Source organism: Beta vulgaris, chromosome 7, assembly GCF_026745355.1.
Source record: "Beta vulgaris subsp. vulgaris cultivar EL10 chromosome 7, EL10.2, whole genome shotgun sequence".
Classification (NCBI taxonomy): domain Eukaryota; kingdom Viridiplantae; phylum Streptophyta; class Magnoliopsida; order Caryophyllales; family Amaranthaceae; genus Beta; species Beta vulgaris.
The window spans coordinates 52,200,168-52,221,068 of NC_079208.1; the positions used below are offsets into that span (position 1 = coordinate 52,200,168).

The window sequence follows — 20,901 nt, forward strand, 5'->3', positions numbered from 1 at the left end:
TCAATTACATTTGTAGGGACTTTAATCTAACATATGTCACATGGGGGTTGTCGTACTGTTGTGTGGCTTATATAAGTTTATCGGTTTATGCCTTTAATTGGCATTACTGGTCTGTGGCAAACATAACCAATGCTTGGAGTTGGATCAATATTATTTATTTCTATAGTACCAAACTACTTGCGGAATGAGTAATTGCTTTGGCTCATGATACACATCTATTATAAGTCTTTATCATCATCTTTCTATAATGCTTATCTAATTGACTGATTCTAGGTCAATAAGTATCTTGTTAGTATTTTGTGTATATCTCACGGCTAACATATTATTTCCTTTTCTATTTTCCCTAACTAGATAAAATTGTTCAAAAATATGATAACGTTTTATTCTTTCATTATCTTTATTATAACTATACCCATACATTTTGAGAATATGCTATATCTCTTGTATAATATAACTACTCTTAAATCAGAGGAGAAAAATGTGATTTATAATCTGCTTTTTTGTATTGTATACGTTTGATAATCTAAAGATATGCAACGTTCTATATGAGTTCGAATATATAATGATATAAGATAGGATAAATAATTATCTAAGCATTTCTTATACTCAGAAATGAGAAGCCAATGTGACATTAGGCTTACAGCTCTTAATTCGAATTTCACATGTACAAACTCTTTTCAATTAAAAATTATCACTTTTGACAGAACTCAGAATATAAGACAGCTAGATACATTTAGTTTGTTTTTATAAATTTAGATAGATTCAAATAAGTTCAAAACTTTCATTTAATAAATTTCAATAAAATCGACTTAGGACCGGTTCTCCCTGACTTATTTTCAATTCAGTTCAACTCTCACATATCACTATTCATCTCAATTCAGTTCAATTCGATTCAATTCAGATATTTTATACGAAAAGAATATGCCCTTAATAATAATAAAAAAATCGAATAAATTATTTTTTCCCCCTCCCAAATCCCAACCCTGACCTAAAAAAATCTCCCAAAAAAACACTCTTCCAATGAAATAGGAAAGAGTCAAATACGTGTAAACATACTTAAAACAAAAAACAAATGAAAACCGTCGGCATAATGAGGTAAGCACACTACCATTTCAATACACGCGTTCACATCTAATCACCCCCCCTCCCCTCATCAACGCAGTACAATTTAAATACTCCAGGTTAATCAATCATTAGCTCTTTTAGTCTTTCTTTTCCTCCTTTTTTTTTACTCCCCTAAAAAAAAATAAACTTGTATACTCCATAATAATTATGTGGTACACGTAGTATCGTAGTAGTCGCCGAACTTCTCTCTGCTACATCTTTCTCTCTCCTCTCTGTCTTCTCTCTCCAATGATCTGTGCTCTGCTAATTTCTCTCCATTCTCGATTTTCTCTCTCCTCTAAAAGCCTCTTTTTCAATTTCTCCGATCTCTTCTCTCTCCTTTTATAATCTCTCTACGAAGATAAAAATTCAAAAAAAATTATCGAAGTTTCCATTAATGGAGCTTTGTTGCTTGCTTCTTTAATTCAATTTTATTGCTTTATTTATTTATTTGTTATTATTGTGATTTCATTTGAACATTGTTTGATATATATATAGTTCTGTAAATTCATAGTGAATTTGAGTTTGTATTTTGATTTTTTTTGTAATTGTATGCTCAACTGAGTTGACCCGGGCCTGAGTTGGCTCAGGATCGGGAAATTAACGAAGTCATGGTGTTGGAAAACAGCAATTGTGGTGATTACGAGAATTTGAGCAATACGAGAAACGCAATGATTGGTGGAAGTGAAGTGGAGGAGGATGAACAACAATTGGAAACTTCACCTCGTTATCTCGCCAAATTTAAACTCTATGAAACTCGCGCGGTATAAATTTTGACTTTTTTTTTTTCTCTTGATTTGATTTGATTGTACTTTCAACTGATTAATTTGAATCTGCGCCAAATTGTTTTTCGATCTGTTGCTGATTTGAATTTGATTGTAGTTTAATTCATTTGTTGTTTATATGGTTGATTTGCAATGAGGTTTTGTTTGTGTTTGAATTGAAATTTAGAATTGGAAGTTTTTTTAGCAAATTGAGATGGTCAGCGTCTGTGAAATTTCAATTGATGCTTAATTTTATATGGTGATATAGTGGAACTGTTGAATTTGTAAATTGACTTGGAATTTTTCATGAACTTGTTGCTATTTAGGGTTTCAAGACCTGCTTATCTTTGTTTGAATTCATGTGTTAACTATTATGCATCTGTAGACTAGTTGTCCGGTTATCGAACCATGGAATGACTTTAATCGTTTTTGTAAATACGCGTTTGTTATCTAGGAATTTATGTTTTTTACTATTGATGTTGTGACTTTGCAAAGTGGGATTTTTGGGAATTGTTTGCTTTCTTCAATCCTACTTTTGAAAATTGCAATGCTGCTAGCAATATTTAGGAGCAATTTATAATGATCATCTGTATTACACTCGCTGGATGAATTAGGATGGTCTTCACAATGTACAAATTCAGTGCAATGGAAATTGATTGAACTATAAATAGTCAGACCTAGCTTTGTGTACATTTCTAGTTTTCTCTTTCTTATTTCCTAATGCATTTCCTGTTGGTCATGCATTAGAGGCATGGCAGCTGTTGTTTTTCACGACGCTTTATTTCTTAATCATTATGTGTTGTGTGTATCTTGGTTGAACAGAACTTTTACATGGTGGGAAGAGATAAAAGTAAGATGTATTGGAGAGTACTGAAGATTGATAGATCAGCGATTTCTAATCTTGATGTTTTCGAAGACCCAACAGTATACTCATATCGTGAGTGTACTGCCCTACTGAAACGGATAGATGAAGGAAATAAGCATACTGGTGGACTGAAGGTTGTCAGTACCTGTTACGGGATTGTGGGTGAGTATGCTGTGTGCTGTATGTTTGAGGATGTTATTTTATGAAGTAATGACTAAATTTTATTTTGTTACTTTGGTATTCAGGTTTCGTTAAATTCTTGGGACCATATTATATGCTTGTTATTACAGAGAGGAAGAAAGTGGGGATGATTTGCGGCCATGCAATATATGCCGTGTCAAAGAGCAAAATGATACCAATCCCTTATCCTCCTGTGCGATCCAATTCGAATAATTCTAAGAATGAAATCAGGTCTTTTGTTCATTCTGCATGTAAATGTAAAACGTATCTCGTACTTGTAAGAGACGCATATTCTACTTGTGTATCAAAATCGTGTTCTTGTCCTTTTGTCGTATTTCCCATTTTCGCCCCCATTCTCTTCTCAATATTTGTCAAGTCTTCAGATATTCTGGGTTTTTGTTTAAAATTATTTTGTTATTAAGTACTATATACTTTTCGTTTGGTTATTCTTTGATGGTTATTCTGTAGTGTGGGTGTGTCGTTATATGGCATTCTATTAGTGAACTCATTAGAGTATGCTTCTATTGCATCTGCCTTTGGTATATACTGCAAGTTGTTATCCAGCAAATGCAGAGGGCAGAGTTCATTGATATTTTGATCTTAGGATAACTTGTTGAATGAGACAAGGTATTTGCAGGGTGAAGAAGGAGAAATCGTTTCTTCCTACTCCACCTTGATTTTCTTTGGCCCTCTCTTATTTTTTTGGTTGATTATATATAATTAAATGTCACTTGCTCTTTTTTTATCTTTTTTTTTCCATTGTCCCTTTTGTTCTTGTAAAACTATTGTTTTCTGTATAAATATGTATTCATCTGTTTTGCATTTTTCTTGCTTGCTGATTGCATTAGATACAAGAAGCTCCTATGCACAGTGGACATTACGAAGGACTTCTTTTTCAGCTACTCCTACCGTATTATGCATAGTCTCCAAAAGAACTTATGTGATGAGGAGAATAAATTAGTCCCGTACGAAACAATGTTTGTCTGGAATGCATTCTTGACTCGGGAGATTCGAACTCTTCTTGGGAATTCCCTTTGGACAGTGGCACTGATACATGGTTTCTTCAGACAGGTACTTTAGTTTTAGCATCTGATTTCCCATGATGAATAATTGTTGCTTTAATGCTTGATTATAGGTCTATCTGCTTCTTGATAATTGATAAATCTAGTTATTTGCATTTATTTTCTGTGTGGTTGGCTTTTTTCTTTACTTGTTATATAAGAAGTGTATCAAAGGATAGAATAAAGTGCAAGGAACATCATCGCAGCTTTTAAATTAACAAGCCAGTCTGATTGGCTGAACTCATAAACCTCAACAAGACATGGGATTCGGGAAAAGTGAATAATATTTTTAAAGATTCAGCTGCTCGAGATTTTCAATCTATCCCTTGGATTAGATGATGATGCTTTTGAGTGGGACCTGGAAGGTTACAGAAACTATTCAGTTATTACATGTATAATTGATTACCAGACTGGCAGGATTTTTTGACGTGTCCTCATTTACGACTTGATAGAATCGTAGAATATAATGCAATATTAGAAGTTTGATGTATGGAGATTTGTGGCAAATACTATATTCTGCTTCATTCCAATTACTTAGGAAATGTAAGTAAGATCAGGTTAAATTTCAAGTGTATTTGACCTTTGTGCTTCTATGTCTTCAGGTTAAATTTCTAAGGTGTGGTCGGACAGTCAACTTGACTGTTATTGCAAGAAGATCTCGCCACTATGCTGGAACTAGGTATCTATTTTTTCTGACTTGATAACTCTAAAATGAGTATCTTCTCAGTTTGAGTTTGCAAACCAGAGCTCATGCACTTGCTCCCCCCACCCCTCTCCCTTAGCAGCACCCTTCTCTTTTTCTGAAGGGGGGAGTTGGAGGAGGCATTGATAACATGTGCAAGTTTCTTTTCTTTTCTTGGAAGACAACTTTTGATGAAGTCAACTTGCTATCCCTTGGTTGGCAGGTACTTGAAACGAGGCATTAATGAGAAAGGTCGAGCTGCCAATGATGTTGAGACAGAGCAAATTGTGTTTGAAGAAAATCATAGTGCATGTGTCTCAGAAATCAGTTCTGTTGTGCAAATTAGGGGCTCGATTCCGCTTCTTTGGTCACAAGAAACTTCAAGATTGAATCTAAGACCCGACATTATATGTATGTTCATTTGATACTCATACTTATATTGTCTTTTTTTTTTTATAATTTTTAATTAACACTTTAAATTAACTTAGTGTCAAAGGAGGATCCCCAATATGAGGCAACAAGAAGACATTTTCAGAATCTTGTAGATAGATATGGTAATCCGATATACATATTAAATCTGATCAAGGTGCGCTTTAGTATTCGATTTAGTTACAATGTTATGAATTCTCCAAGCGTAGCTTTTAATAGTATTTATGGACCGAATCATGGTTGAAGTGATGGTAAATTACTTGTAGACTAAGGAGAAGAAACCTCGTGAATCTGTACTCCATGCGGAATTCGTTAAGGCAGTTGCTTCCATCAATAAGACTTTGGATAAGGCAAATCGCTTGAAATTCCGGACAGTGGACCTCACAAGATTGTATCACATGTATGAATTTTTTTTCCCTTTGTACTGCTGGTGGTTTCTGTGATTTCATTACTCATTTACTTGTAATGGAAATGAGTATGATAGTAAGAGAAAGTATGTCAATATTTCAGCAAAGGTGATAAGGTGTTGATGCTCCTAACTAAAGTAGCTGGGAATGCATTGGATCAAACTGGATTCTTTTATTGCCAAGTTCCCCCACTTGCGAATTCTGAATTGTCATCTGGCTTGTCCTATGGTGCTACAGAGCATGAGAATATGAGTGACATTGGAGAATATTCTTTTTCAAAGAATCCAAGGTTGCAAAGTGGAGTGTTGAGGACTAATTGCATTGATTGTCTAGACCGCACAAATGCTGCCCAATATGCATATGGTTTGATTGCTCTAGGTCATCAATTACATGCCATTGGTGTCCATCCCACCCCGAAAATTGATGTTGATGATACTTTGGCTAAGATGTTGATGGGGCTCTATGAGGCCATGGGTGATACACTTGCATTACAGTATGGAGGCTCTGCAGCGCACAATAAGGTAGTTTTGTAAAATTCATCTTATTCTTGAACTGACTGAAGTCCATACCTGTGTTCTGACATTTTCCAGATTTTTTCTGTTTTTGCATTCTATAAAATATTATTGTTTTTCCGATTTACTGTTTACTACTTGGTTATAGTCTTCTTTCCTGAAGTTGCTTATTGTGATGTTTTTGTGCGTGAAAGTGTCAAATTTGATATCTGAACCATTATCCCATAGAAAGACCTTTGAAGAGGTAATCGAATGGTTATTGGGAGGGAATAATGTGAATCTCTAGCTCATGTGGATCTTTGCCATTTCTCTTCCTTGCCCTTACACTTTGATATGTTTTTGCAATATGATCTGGCAGTCATGATAATGATTTGTGAGGAATTTGGGATCTAGAGCTAAGGCTGCATTCATTTTACTACTTACTTACTTAGCTTGTGCTTTACTTAAGGTCTTTGCTCGTTCCATATTTCTTTGTCAAAGATCACATGATTTTGACATAAATATGAGCAGAATAACAGTTGTGGACCATATAGTCCAGGAGCTGTGTAAGAAGCCGCACTCTGTTGTGTTCCTTGAAAATGTAGATGAGGCGGATCTAGTGGTGCAGAATAGCTTATCTCATGCCATTCAAATGGGTAACTGTAGCTAGTAATCTTGTGTTTGTGTTTCAGCAATCATCAGTGATCTTGTGACTGTGTTTCAAACCCTTCTCTATTTATATTGATTCAGACTATGTCTATATTACCCCTCATAAAGTAAGTTTTCATTTTTTGATGGTAATAGATATTCTCCGATCGAAAAGGTCATTGGAAAGCAGCAACACAGTCCCAAGAGTTTATCAGGACGTTGCAGCGTTACTTGAACAATGCATACATGGATCCTGAAAAGCAAGATGCCATAAATTTGTAAGTTGATACTTACTTATATTGGTGTCTTTTTGTGTGTAGAAAGTATAACGTAAATGGAGCCAATCATACAGAGTAGACTTAAATGAAGGATATATAAAGAAAAAAAAAAATTCAATTATCACTATTATCAAGTAACATGGATTTCATTACATTGGCGATGCTATCCAAAGGAACAAAGCTTAAATTGAATATAAAAAATGTATTAGTTATCAAATTATACTTCTAGCTTGCATCTTGTTGCTAATTTTAACTTCTTTTACTTATCTGTTTATGACCAGATTCACTGCATCCTTTTTAAGCTTTTGTTCCCATCTCACAGGCAATGTAGCTTGTTTTATTTTTTGTTGATATTTAGTGATGGTCAATTAAGTTTGTTTATTTCCTTAGTTGAGTCTAATCTATTCAATAGTCTATGTGCATACAATTTACCTTTTCTTAAGACATTAATCAATTGAATTTTTTCTATTGCTATGATGAATTTCTTGTCCTTTTTAGTCCTTTCAAAACAATTACATATAGTTGTAATTCTCAAATTCTGTGTTCTGTAACTAGTCAATTATTCAATACTTTGGTATAAATATCTACTTCTCAATCAGGTTCTTAGGCCATTTCCAAGCAGAACCGGGTAAACCAGCATTATGGGAACTTGATTCAGATCAGCATTATGGTATTGGAAGGCTTACATCATCCTTGACAGATGACATTACAAGGTATAACTTTTGTGTGTTCCAACTTTGGGCGTGGCTAGACCTGTCAATCTGGTGGGGTTTGGGCGACCTGGGTCAGATCAGTTTGGATAAACAAGGGCCGTGTCAGTTCTGTTATGGCCTGGAAATTAGTTGATTCTAACCCTAAGTTTTTCGGGTTTACCCAATGGGTCTAAGGTTGAGTTCTGAAGTTCGTTTACGCTTTTTTATTTTTTATTTTTTTCTAGACATGATCGAAAACGCCTACCAATATTCATTAAATCGTGACAAGTAACAAAGTAATGTAGTTGCATGTCATACGAGCCAACCTCGACTATAGCAAATAAAAACTTAGCCTGTTAACTTAGGCCCAACACATCTGGCTGACCGTAGTTAGTCTAGGTTTTGTATAATTAGATCAAAGAGAATTTGGTTAGTTAGACGTGTTTTTGGGCAAGGCCACACCCTCCGTAAATGGTGTGGTCAATCAAGTTGAGCTATATCTTTCACGCCAAATTGGTTGGGTCGAACCTTACTTGATCAGTTTTATGTGCCAACAAGAACAAAAGTCCGGCTGATGATGGAGGAGATGTATAGCAATTTCCTTGATGAAGTGAGCTAAAGGAAGAAAAAGATAAAAGACAAGAGTTTAGGTGTAGCAAAATGAAGATATTTTGTGTTCCTGTTTCCAATTGTTTCAATTTAACATTTATCAAAAATTGTCTTGGACCCAACAGAACAAAAGTAGACCTTGACCCAACCCATTTTGACTTGCTATTTACGAGTATTTCAGTTTTGGGTTAGATCGTGTTTCGGGTTCTTGTTCAAGACCCAAAAATTCAGGTTGGTAAGGGACGGGGTTTTGGGTCTGGTCATTTCTTGACAGGACCAGGTGTGGCCATTGTGCTCTTGAATAGTTCTGATTAAAAGTTACTATTACAATTTACTTCAGCGAAGTATCTTTAAACTACTTAATTAAACCTATCTAAAAATTGAAGTACTATGAACTTGGACAACAGGTCAAGAAGTACGAGATTGTTTCCACTATGGTGGAAAAGTAGAATCTCATACGTTGGTTAACACTATGGTGAAAGTTTTAGCCTTCTACATAATTTCACCCTACACAGCATATTAACTTTGACTTTGGACAGGCATATAATGCAGATCCAAGATCACACCTAATGATTTTTTTTTTTTTTATGAAAGGAAAAATTCTTATGGTCGAGTATTGAGTTCCTAATCATTTATCTGTGACTATACTCTTTTATAATCTATATTACTAGTAAATTTTCGAATAATGTAGTTCAAGTTATCAAGTTTATACTCAATTAAATAAAGTTGGTCAAGACAATTTGAGATTTTTATGTTTGTTTTATAATTTGACAGAACAATGTTTAGTCAATAGTTTTAGCCACTAAGTCTTCTGTTATTTGTAGGTCATTTCTGAAGAGGTCTATGTCAGACGGAGTTCTTATGTATGAGAGTCCTTCGCCTACAACACCAGCTGATACTCGTGACCATCACCATACTTTACCTGAGTTAAAAGAAGACAAGAGTGGTCTGTCTGACTCGACGCCTGAGATTCTAACATGTGAAACTAATATATCTTTTTCAAGGTAAATCACTTCAGTATGACCTACAAGTAATTTGTATATAATGGAAATATCTAAAGGAAGCTCTGGAAATTGGATATAGATTTCGGAATTCATCTGAAACACTGTCAATTATTTTCTTTGAATTAGTGTTTTTAAATTACATAGTAAATTTGTGGAACAAGATGTGAATTAACCAAAATTCTAGAGATGTACAAAAAAATTTTTTGATTAATTTTCACATTCTCCCTCCTTTTCCATTGCGCAATGTGATAGAACACGTGTGGATGAAATTTTATTGCAATCTGCACTTTTTGTTTAACAATCCTAATTATGTTGTTCCTCTTTGATGCTTGTCAATAGGATTACCCCATCCATGTCACCCCACCAGCTTTTCACTGATATGCCAGCGGCCCAATATCTAAGAGGTGAATGTAGTAGTTGTTACCAGGAACATGGAAATGAATTTGATTGCTCAGATATTCTTGATCTAGATTGGATTTCTTCATCGGGAAATTCATGTGAGGAGGAGACATATGATAAGTAAGTCCCTTTACTTCTTTTAATTTCCGGCAAAGCAATCTCTATATGGAGCTGTTGCATTCACTGTAGCATAATGTTACTTGGAATTTCTAAAGAGGATTTATGTAGAGGATATATAACTGCTACTACTGATTCCATAATTAAAGCTACTTCAGTTACTATCTATCTTTTGTGCATACAGATCTTCACTTCTGAATTCTCCAAATGCTAGTTCCTTGTATGGCAGCGCTGTAAATGATACACCGGAGGTCAGTCCTTTTCTTCGTTATTCTCTTGGTCAGGTTTTCTTTACAGCCAAGTATGTTTTGCCGTGTCTGCAAGTTTCTTGTTTCTGATAAGCCTGTACGCTCACCATTTATAATGTGCAGACGAGGTTCTAGTGTGTTTAAGTTGTTTGCTTATATGTTGGACTTGCAGTTTTAAATCTTGGCTATCAAATCCTGTTTTCTCATAAATTTTTAAGGTTGAGGGACTTATCAAAGGTTTTCCCAAACTTAACCCCCCCCCCCCCCAACCCAATTTCCTCTCTGGATCCCGATGTCTCCCTGTTCGGAATTCTAACAGTTAGGAATTTGGGATCCCTCGTATATGATATAGTAAATTAATATTCTGTTACTCTGCAGGGAAGAAGGCCAGTTGCATCACATATACCTGCAGATTTTTCTGATAGCTTTAAACAGTGGGTCGAATATGGAGCAACCTTAGCTTAGTCTTCACCACAAACTGCACAGATTATATCTCAAGCATTTTTGAACCAACCTCTCCGAAGGATGTGGGTTGTGCAACAGAATAAATATGAAAAATTGAAAAAAGAAGAGGTCTTGGCATTCATACCATTTTAAAGAAATCGACAGAGAAACTACCAAGGGTAGACGTTGACAGCTAATTCAACTAATTTCTTTTTTGTGGAGGTCGTGTTTCTCCACTTGAAACTAATGAAGTATATAGATGTATAAAATCAAAATGCAGTAGTCACTCATTCATGTAAATATTTGATTCAACAAATTTTTGTTTGCCTGCACCAGCTACTTTTTGATGGGGTATTATAGCCTTATAGGCTCTCTCCCATTCCTTATATATATCATCATCGCCGAATAAAACATCTGTTATTGTTCTTGTGTAATTCGAGCTGCTTAACTTTTCTTGTATCCTTTGTGTTGGTCTGGACGCTGGAGTCGTTGGAGAAAGGTTTTGAGGTATCTCACCATGAAACTCACAACAGCTCATGAGAACATATTTGCTGATTGGAAATGATCAGTTGATCCTTTAACTTGTTCACGTTCGTCAGCAATCAGAGCTCAGTGCTGGAAAGTAACCATTTTTCTCCTTCAATGACTTTTGGACTATGATGAAGCAAAGACACTGGCTTGCTTCACCAATCACCAGCTTCATGAGTCAGAAGCAGCAGCAGCAAATTTCTGATCGAGCACCACTCTGGAGGAGTTAATATATCGTCTTGCACTACACTCAGTTATTAGTGAAACAGTGACATTCTCTTCAATTTTTCTCGTGTAGTGCAAGATGATATATTAACATTAACATTCTCTTAACATATAGCATGGACACTTCCCCCACCCAGCCACCCCTACTAGTTGGGCATGGAAGTGGTAAAGTCTCATTTCCCTCCGGCCTCCTCCAAAGTTGAATGAAAAAATCTATAGCTATATTATGTACCTTTCATAAAGAGAGGAATATTAAGAAATTAGTAAAATGTCGGTATTTTGAAATTTCTATCAGTTAGTGTGGGACGAATGAAAAGTATAAAGTGTATTGTTAATACTTTATCTGTTTATTCTAGTTGCAACAATTTTTATTTATAAGTGTTTTTGTTTAGATGTAAATTTTCTTTCTTGGTAAAAGTTTTATAGCAATTGACAATTTTATCCTCATTTTAACTATCTTACATGCAAAAATATGGGTAATTGGGTTATATTCTACTCTCTCTTTCCTTAATATTTATGCAAAAAAGCATTTGTTGTAACTAAAAAAACTGAGGTGGTATAAGATAGGTGAATAATTTTTTTTTCACTTTATTCTTATTGGTTGTCAATTAATATATCAAAAAATATATAAAATACCCTATATGAAACCAATGAAAAGGAGACACATTGTTGGGACATGAGATTTAATTCTCTAAAGACATTTGGTAATACGAAAGAACCAAATTACTTGTTTGGAAATAAATAATTTGATAGAAGGCTTAAGAGGGTGGTGATTGGTTCAAATAATTGGAATGAAATAGTATTAAATTGAGAGTCCTAGCTCCTATGATTAGAAGGCTTTTTGGGCTGAATCGGGTCAAGCTTTAGTCCACAAGGGAAAAAAAGCTTTAAATTTAGTCCTTTCTGGCTAGATTGTCACATGATCGCGTCGGGATATTCAGGGCCTCAGGCTACTTGTACCTGTATTTTCTCTTGAATAATTAATTTGGAGATTTTGTCACACATTAAGAATCATCTGAATTGTAGCATTCTTTCTTTCCTATGAACTTTTTTTGTTGAGTTCTGAAAACTACCCAACTTGCTATACAATCGAAATTCTAAAAAACAACAAGTAATACTTTAGATAGAGAAGGCCAACAATGCGGGTCAATCCAACCCATCCCGCCCAACCCTCCTTTTGGGTTATATGGGCTGAGCCCACAAAAAGCCCAATCCAGACCAACTGGAACCGTGAAATTAATTGGTGGGTGGACCGTTGGGTCAGATTTTTTAAGCCCAACCCATGAAAACCCGCTACTAAAACCGCCCAACTCAATCCATGAGCAGGACCAGCCCTGTCCAAGTAATTATTCAACCAAATTGAGTATATTTTAATCAAATTGTATATATACTTTAATCAAATTTCATATATTATAATTCAATTAAATTCAAAAATAAAGAAATTATTCATTAATATTATTAATCGTATATATTCTAATTAATTTTAAAGATTATGTAACAATAATAAATGATTCAATGATTAAACAATTTTGAAAAAAAATATTCTCATGCAGGTCCACCAGTCAAATAGGCCCACGAACAGCCATATGCGCTCTCCGAACCGTTAAAATCGAAAACAGACCGGTGTGGGTCAAGATTTTTCAGCCCGTAGACCAGCCTGCACAAACCATGAATTTCACGATCCGATCCTGAGACGTGAAATCTCAACCCGACCCACTAGGGCCCGCGGACTAGGCCGCATCAATTACGATCTCTACCTTTATATCACATAAACCCACAAAACAGTACCTCACACCCAAAAAATACCCCGGAACAAGTACGGATGATAAGTAGAACCCATCAAATAAAACTTAAAATTAAAAAGTAAAAGATCATCAAAATTTTGGCCAGCCTCAAGGCAAAACAAACTGCCTTCCCTTCTGCTATTTCAGGTGTGCACCCTGCACTAATGCGTCTTATTGCGACCCACTTAACGGTCACAGTCCCTGGCAACACTACCAAGGCGCACCCAGCCAGCATCACCACCAGCAGCGTGAGTATTATTCACGGACGGAGGACTGCAGACTGTCCAGACACGAGGACTATAACCACTTATTGCACCAGCACCACCATATATCTTCTAACCACAAATAATAGGAGCAAATCGTATTTCTTTCATGGTAATAAAAGTAGGAACTGATTATCTTAATGAAAGAATAATGTCCAACTTCCCTGGATGATAGGAGATAACTATGGACTGCATATAATTCGCATCCGGAGAGATCCAGGAGAACTCTATATTCCTTTGACTTAAGGCAACAGACGAAATCAGCACTAAAGTGGTGTAGAGCAGTGGAAAAAAAGTAGAGAAAAGACCCTAAGCAATGCCAACTAAGGATAAACACAATTGATTTGGGTAGACTGTTAGTACTAACATATTTGCAATGCAAACGTCAGATATAAAAAAAAACAGCAAGTGGACGTTCACTGTTATAAGTGATTGGAATTCATTACCACTAAAAAAAATGATTTGAGTTAAACATCACCACAATTGGGATATAGACTAATAAAACATACTGTAATAACCAAGAACAACAAAACACACACTGCTAACCAGCTTGCTCAAGTCTTCATTCTAAGGACTTGCCAAAACATACAGGTTGTCCGCAACTATAGTCCTCGACTCCTTGTCTCCTCTTCTCGGACTGCTGCGTCACATCACAGATCACACCAATATCACACATAAGTAAATTGTGGAACCACATTAAAGCACTGAAGTCTAAACTTGTCAAGATTGACTGTCAAAGGCTACGTAAAGAAATAAGAGTACCATTCCAAAATACTCTGTATAAGTGAGGCGAGCAAATGATGATACTGGGGGGAAAAAGGTAAAACTTTAGAAGATATACTAGTGCCTTCATTGTTTTCCTACAACAATAACAATTTCTGCAATGCATGTTGAGATAAATTGGACAAGACACATCATAGCTCGAACAAGTTGATGTAAAAAGCCAAAGTTAGCAAGAAGTGACAAGTAAGCTATATTAAGACTTAGTCTGAGTTAGCAACCACGACAAGGGGAGACAAACCTAAAACCAAGTATGCTAAGAATTACAAGCAACATGGTGATAGATGTTGCGATAGAACCAGCATTAACCTCACAGTAGAGTAATCACATTGACAGTTTGGCAATACATACTTCAATTTAGCCTCTTCTTCAGTGAAATTGGAGTCATATCCTGTGAAACTGCATTTTCAGTTTGTTCGGTCTCCACAAAAATTTCAGGTAACAGCTGACTCTGTAAAAAAAGGAAACAAATGTAATACTCCAAAAACTTAATTAAGGAAAGCAAATTACCATTATTACATGGAATGCAAAACGTTCCGGAGCGTGGTACGGAAAATGCAAAACGCAGCCTCTAAAGTAAACCAGATGGACTCCTAGACCACGTATCACGTGCCACATACCACGTTCCGGGACGCATCAACATGGCCACGTACCACGTTCCTGGTATCAATGCAAATTACTCAAATTCTTACAAGCACCTACCAGGCCTTCCTCTGCATTATCAACAAAACTTGGCTTGTTTGACCTTTTAATTGAATCAATTACCTTGCCACACCAATCACAACTTTTTAGACAATATCTGACAAGGAAATGGAAGAAATTAAGGGATACTGAAGATATAAACCCATTAAGTTTCATTACAGTTAATGTGAGAGAATACACTACGTAGTACTATGTTACTCAAAACTCGAAAACAGTGGAAGCAAGAACTACATGCAGTTTTGACCGAGGTCATGACAAATTAAGAAACCCAAAAACATGGATAAGCAACAAACCCATTCAACCTTCCATGATTCATTTATGTAATTATTCAATCAGTCATACTCACTAGTCATTAAAACCCTATGTAACATGGGTACTTCTTCTGGATCACATACTCGTACCCATACCTATACCCGATACCCATTCCTAAAATTTTGAAATCTCACCGTTTTTCGTACCCGAATCTAAACCCACATCTGTATCCGTCTCTGTACCACCTAACTAGAACCCCTCTGGACCCTGACCCACACAAATTGAGATTTCTTTTACATGAATATTAGACTTAGGCTATGTTTAGTTCACCTGAAATTTTCTGATCTGAACTTATCTGATCTGATCTGAACTTATTTTTTCTGATCTGATCTGATCTGAACTTATTTTTTCTGAACTGATCTGTTTACAAGATCTTATCTTTTAGATTTCTCTCAATATATAAGAAAAAATATAGTCATGTGGGGTCTTGTTTGATTCGTCTCAATGAATACTTTATTAATATTCAATTATTATAATTTTTACTAATATGTAATGAAAGATATTTAATAGTAAAAATGAGTTTAAAAACTGACAGATCTGATCTGATCTGATCTGAACTTATTTTTTCTGATCTGATCTGATCTGATCTGATTAGATCTGAAATAAGCAAAAATAAGGTGAACTGAACATAGCCTTAATGATGCAAATACTCATTTCTTCATCCCAAAACTCCAACTTATCTAAAGTTATTGTACCCAATAGGCAATTGCTAATCCAAACTTATTTAATCTGAATGGAATTTATTAAACCAAATAGAAACGTATTACAACTCATTGAACCTAAAATCTAAAATGTAGCTTATTAGACTTGCTTGATCGGAACTTGATGGAAAAGCATAATATATAGATGATCTAGTCCCGTGAATTCAAATATTTCAACAAGAATTTGGGTTTTGATAATCTATGATTATCCGTTTATCATGGCAAATGAAGACGTCCAAAAGAGCAACGTTACGTACATACAATAATATAGTTCATCACCACGTTGGATAAACGTAACACAAAAATATATAAATTAGAGGGTTAATTATCAAAGTGAACTAACCTGATGATCAATGTCTTTTTATTATTATTTTTTGACGGAATGTGCAAATCTTCGATCCGAATGGGTTGAAATTGACAGCAGGAAGGGCACCAAATCTTGTCAACATCCATCACGACGAAATCTGTTGGATTTTTAAACTATTTATTAAATAAAAATTCAAACAAATTGCGAACAAATCAAAAAAACAAAATTAAATTATTGAACTTAAGCATCGATTATCGATATGAAATATTATCATTCAAGATGAATAACAATTAATTAAAGATAAGGAAAAAAAACTGGACTTGTATAATTATTTACCGGAAATTTGATAAGAAAAGAAGGAATTGGGAGTGATGATAGATGTTGCCTGTTGGAACAAAGAAGATTACGCAGGGTTTTAGATTGACAAAAATTTATCTGATATGAAACCTAAATTTAAACTAATACTGTACTCCATAGAGTCTAGGAGTGAGCACAAGAACTCGGTATCCGATGACCCAGATAGAACCGGTTGGACCCGATAGATTCGAAATTGGAATTGGTCCTACTGGGATCGGGTCTGGGTACACATCTAAGGACCCGATTGCAAGTGGTTCTAATTTTGGGTAGTAAGATTTTGGACCCAGTACTCATTGAGTACTCGATAAATCTAGATAATTGATGAAATCAGTTCTCGGATTAAGTACTTAGTGGAAATTTTTTTTATGTATGAAGAATAATTTAGTCTTAAAACTTACTAGCTAGTCAATAGAAGTTTGGTTGAAATTACACAAGAGATACTATTACAATTTAAGGAAAATTATATCAAGAGATACTATTACAATTTAAGGGAAATTATATCAAGAGATACTAATACAATTTAATAAACTTGTGTGGAATTTTTTTATGTACGAGGTTTGGCTGAAATATATGTTATGATTCTCATTTTAGTCTTTATTAAGCTTAACAATAAAACAATTTAGCTTTTGAATGTCTTTGGGTACCACTTACCAGATACCCAATACTAAAATCAGTTCCTGCCTCAAGACAAATTCTATAAAGTCATTTCCAGTTCAAACCGACATTACATTACACTTCCAGAGAACCGAGTACCCGATGTTGGAACCGGTCTCAACTGGTTCTAAGACCAATTCCAGAAAAAATGAGGACCTGGTCCAATCAATTCCAATTTTAGTTCCAAAATTTAGGAATCGGTTCTAACTTGGTCCGAATTCAACTCTCGAAACTTTGATCGGGTACCCGGTTGTGCTCACCCCTACTTCGTACGACAAATTAATTTATTTCAACATTCCTAATTGAAAATCTTTTAAATAACACAGGCTTAAAACGTTGAAATATGATTATTGTTTTTAGGGTTTTTCAATATAATTTTTAAGGTAAGATAAATTTTTTTTGGACAATAAATACACACAAGAAAAAATATAAGCTAACCCATGAATTATTACGAGTGACAATAATTTATCTCATGCATCGAAAAATTAAGCCTATAACATATTTTACAAGATGTCACACTAATAATGAGCTTCTTAGAAGGGGGGGAGTCAAATATAAGGGAAAAATAAATGTAATTACGAAAATCAACTTTCGCGTGCATAGCGTGCATATAACCCACTCATGCTATATAAAAACTAACTATAATAGATATAAGAAGATTGTTTTTTACTTTGCTAGAAAAGATGAAAAAACTTACTACTTAAAGCAACATTATGAACAAAAAGTATATAGCAAATATATTTGCGGTTTTTTCACCAAACGCCCCCGAGTTTTCACGAAATTCACCAGGTACCCCCACACTTTTGAAAATACACGGGGTACGGGGTACCCCTCAGTTTCAACATAATACACCCAAATACCCTTAATGACTAACGGCGTTAACCGTCGTTAGTCATTAACCCTTATTTTGTTGTTTTCAACCCTAATTAACCACTAATCTAACCCTAATCCTAACTCTAAACCCTAACCCTAAATCCTAACCACCCTCCCCACCACCCCATCCACCCACCACCCTCCCCACCACCCCAGCAGACACCCCCTCTCCAACCCCACCCTACCCATCACCCCAGAACCCCCCTCCCCAACCACCGGCCGCCCCCCTCCCCACCCCCAACAGCCCCTTCCCTAACCCCCTCGCAGCCTCCCACCCCACCGACCCCCCACTGGAATTTCGATCCCCTCCCCTCACCTCCGACGAGTTTTACTCCCCTCCCCCCACCCCCGTGGAGTTTCGATCCCCCCCCCCCCCCCCCGTCAATTTTCGGTCCTTCACTCATTGCAGCCGTGAACTGGAAACTGAACAGGGGTGGGGGAGGGCATCGAAACTAAACAGGGGTGGGGGGAGGGGAGCGAAATTATTCCAGTGGGGTGGACGGCTGTGAGGGGTGGGGGAAGGGGCTGCGGAGGGTGGGAGGGCGGGCGGCCGGGGGTTGGGGAGGGGGTCTGCTGGGGTGGTAGGTTGGATGGGGTTGAGGAGGAGGGGTATGCTAGGGTGGTGGGTGGTGGGTGGTGGGTGGTGGGTGGATGGGGTGGTGGGGAGGGTAGTTCGGGTTTAGTGTTAGGGTTTAGGGTTAGAAGTTAGGATTAAGTTAGGTTAAGTAGGGTTTATTAGAGTTTAATTAGGGTTAAAACTAACGGCAGATAACGACAGTTAACGACGTTAGTCATTAAGGGTATTTGGGTGTATTATGTTGAAACTGAGGGGTACCCCGTGTATTTTCAAAAGTACGGGGGTACTCGGTGAATTTCGTGAAAACTCGGGAGCATTTGGTGAAAAAAACGCATATATTTGTATAGTCTTAAAAAAGGGTGGTTTCCTTGTGTCAGTTTTGGTGTCTATGAGGCTTATGCTTACATGTCGTTTGCAAATCAATCTCATGTGTCTGCCTTACTCCTTCATACTAGGAAAGCATCTTTGGGCCTAACTCGGGCTAACCTATTGATCACCTCTAGTCCATAATAGATTAATAGCCCATGGGCCATGGCTTCAACCAAGTGCATCCATTCAATATTTCAATTGACGCTCTTAGGCTATGTTCAGTTCATTTTATAATTACTTATTTCGAATCAGATCAGACTAGATCAGATCAGGAAAAATAAGTTTAGATCTGAAAAAAATAAGTCCATGCTTATTTATAAACTTGTTATTATTGTTATAACCTATAACGTAATGGTGTTGGTATCACCTTCAAATTCTCCCTACAAGAGATTTCAACTTACATTAAAAAAAAAATACAATCTGTATAGGCATGAAAACGATATAAGAAGAATATTGAACAATTTTGTTCAAAATCATATGTTCTATACATTAAAATTTATAGGTTTATTTATAATAAAAAACAACAATTGATTGATATAACAAAGAACATGTTAGTTAATTTCGAACATGCCATCAATATAAAAATAACATCTATATTTTATTTTTATAATGTGTTTATTTAATAGATTTTGTATGCTCTTTCGATATATGTTCTTTTCATTACTACCTAAATTCTTATTATGAACGGACCTTAGACATCAACAATATGTTCTTTTTATCATGAACAATATGTTATTTTTACGTAAAATATATGTCATTTTATTTTTTTGTGTATGTTCGTATACTATGTGTTCTTTTTTCAAAAAGAAAAAAACTAACAATGCTATGTTTTTCATTATCTATACAAATATATTAAAAGGTATTCTCATCAAAAGAGCAATGCCGCGTGACACTCTTCTCACATGTTTATAATCTCATTAAAAAATATCAACAATGTTTGTTACTAGATTTCGGATACAAGACCTTTGAAAGAAAATGTGAGTGTTAAACCACTAATCCACTACAATTAGTGCTTAATATTTCAAAATAAAACATGCTAAAGTCTTATAATTATATGTAATTATGAAGATAGAGACAAAAAATTTGATCCCTAACACATTTACCGAGTATTAACATTATTTTACCATAATTCCATTGAAATTGTTATTTTTATCTCCAACTTCTTATAAGTTTTTTTAAACAACTCATCATGCCATAATGTTTATTTTTCAATTTCGCACTAGACAAAATATTACAAAAAGCTAATAAAATCAATTATAAAATGTATGTATAATACTGTATTTGATAATTGTATATGATCCGGGGCGTCGTCCGGGCCAAAATACTAGTTATTGTTGTTGTTGTGGTTGTTAAAAGTTGCGACAGTGATAAAATGATAACAATAGTAATATTAGTAACACAATGCAACATAATAATAATAATAATAATAATAATAATAATAATAATAATAATAATAATAATAATAATAATAATAATAATAATAATAATAATAATAATAATAATAATAATAATAATATTATTATTATTATTATTATTATTATTATTATTATTATTATTATTATTATTATTATTATTATTATTATTAGTAATAATAATATATTTATAAAAGATAAGTTCAAATCAGAGAAAATAGATCTGCAAAAATAAAGTGAATTTAACATAGTCTTAGTCAATCAATAGCCAATGCATAGACCACGACTAAAATCACGTCGATCACGCTTACCCATTATCCTTTAATTCTCTTCTGCAAAATTGCATACCTCAACTTTCAAATTCTCTCACCATTACCAACTCAACACCAAGCTCTCTCTCCATCTAACATAACAAATTGCAATGTTGGAGCCGGAAACAGGTTGTGGAGAGAAGAAATCAGAAATAGAAGCTCTACAATCCGAGAAAGGAGAGCGAGAAGTTATAGAAGATTACGAAATTTTCGACACCGATATTTTTCGGTTCCTTCTCCTACATTTTCGCTTTGATTTTGAATTCTTTTGTCGATATTGGTAAATTTTTTCTGCTATGACTCTTGGGTCAAGAGTGCCTAATT

General features: G+C 35.2%; 1 protein-coding gene and 1 long non-coding RNA gene across 3 annotated transcripts; one reads left to right on the forward strand and one right to left on the reverse strand.

Moving 5' to 3' along the window:
* Positions 1-1,270: 1,270 nt before the first annotated feature.
* On the forward strand, positions 1,271-10,856 carry LOC104899703 (phosphoinositide phosphatase SAC2). Its single transcript, XM_010686942.4, has 15 exons — positions 1,271-1,868; positions 2,691-2,895; positions 2,979-3,144; positions 3,762-3,984; positions 4,577-4,653; positions 4,880-5,067; positions 5,145-5,242; positions 5,352-5,485; positions 5,596-6,013; positions 6,788-6,909; positions 7,509-7,622; positions 9,035-9,214; positions 9,554-9,733; positions 9,915-9,981; positions 10,357-10,856. The coding sequence occupies exons 1-15, from the start codon at positions 1,716-1,718 to the stop codon at positions 10,441-10,443; spliced, it is 2,412 nt and encodes an 803-aa protein (XP_010685244.2). The 5' UTR covers positions 1,271-1,715; the 3' UTR covers positions 10,444-10,856.
* A 2,661-nt stretch (positions 10,857-13,517) lies between these two features.
* Positions 13,518-16,688, reverse strand: LOC104899704 (uncharacterized). 2 transcript variants are annotated; one of them, XR_790990.4, is made up of 5 exons: positions 16,361-16,688; positions 16,061-16,181; positions 14,705-14,801; positions 14,354-14,453; positions 13,518-13,859 (listed from the first exon to the last, which is right to left on the reverse strand). It is a non-coding gene; the product is annotated as an uncharacterized LOC104899704 (long non-coding RNA). The 2 variants fall into 2 exon arrangements; XR_790989.4 differs by having other exon boundaries at positions 13,518-13,862; positions 16,361-16,687.
* Between the last annotated feature and the right edge of the window lie 4,213 nt (positions 16,689-20,901).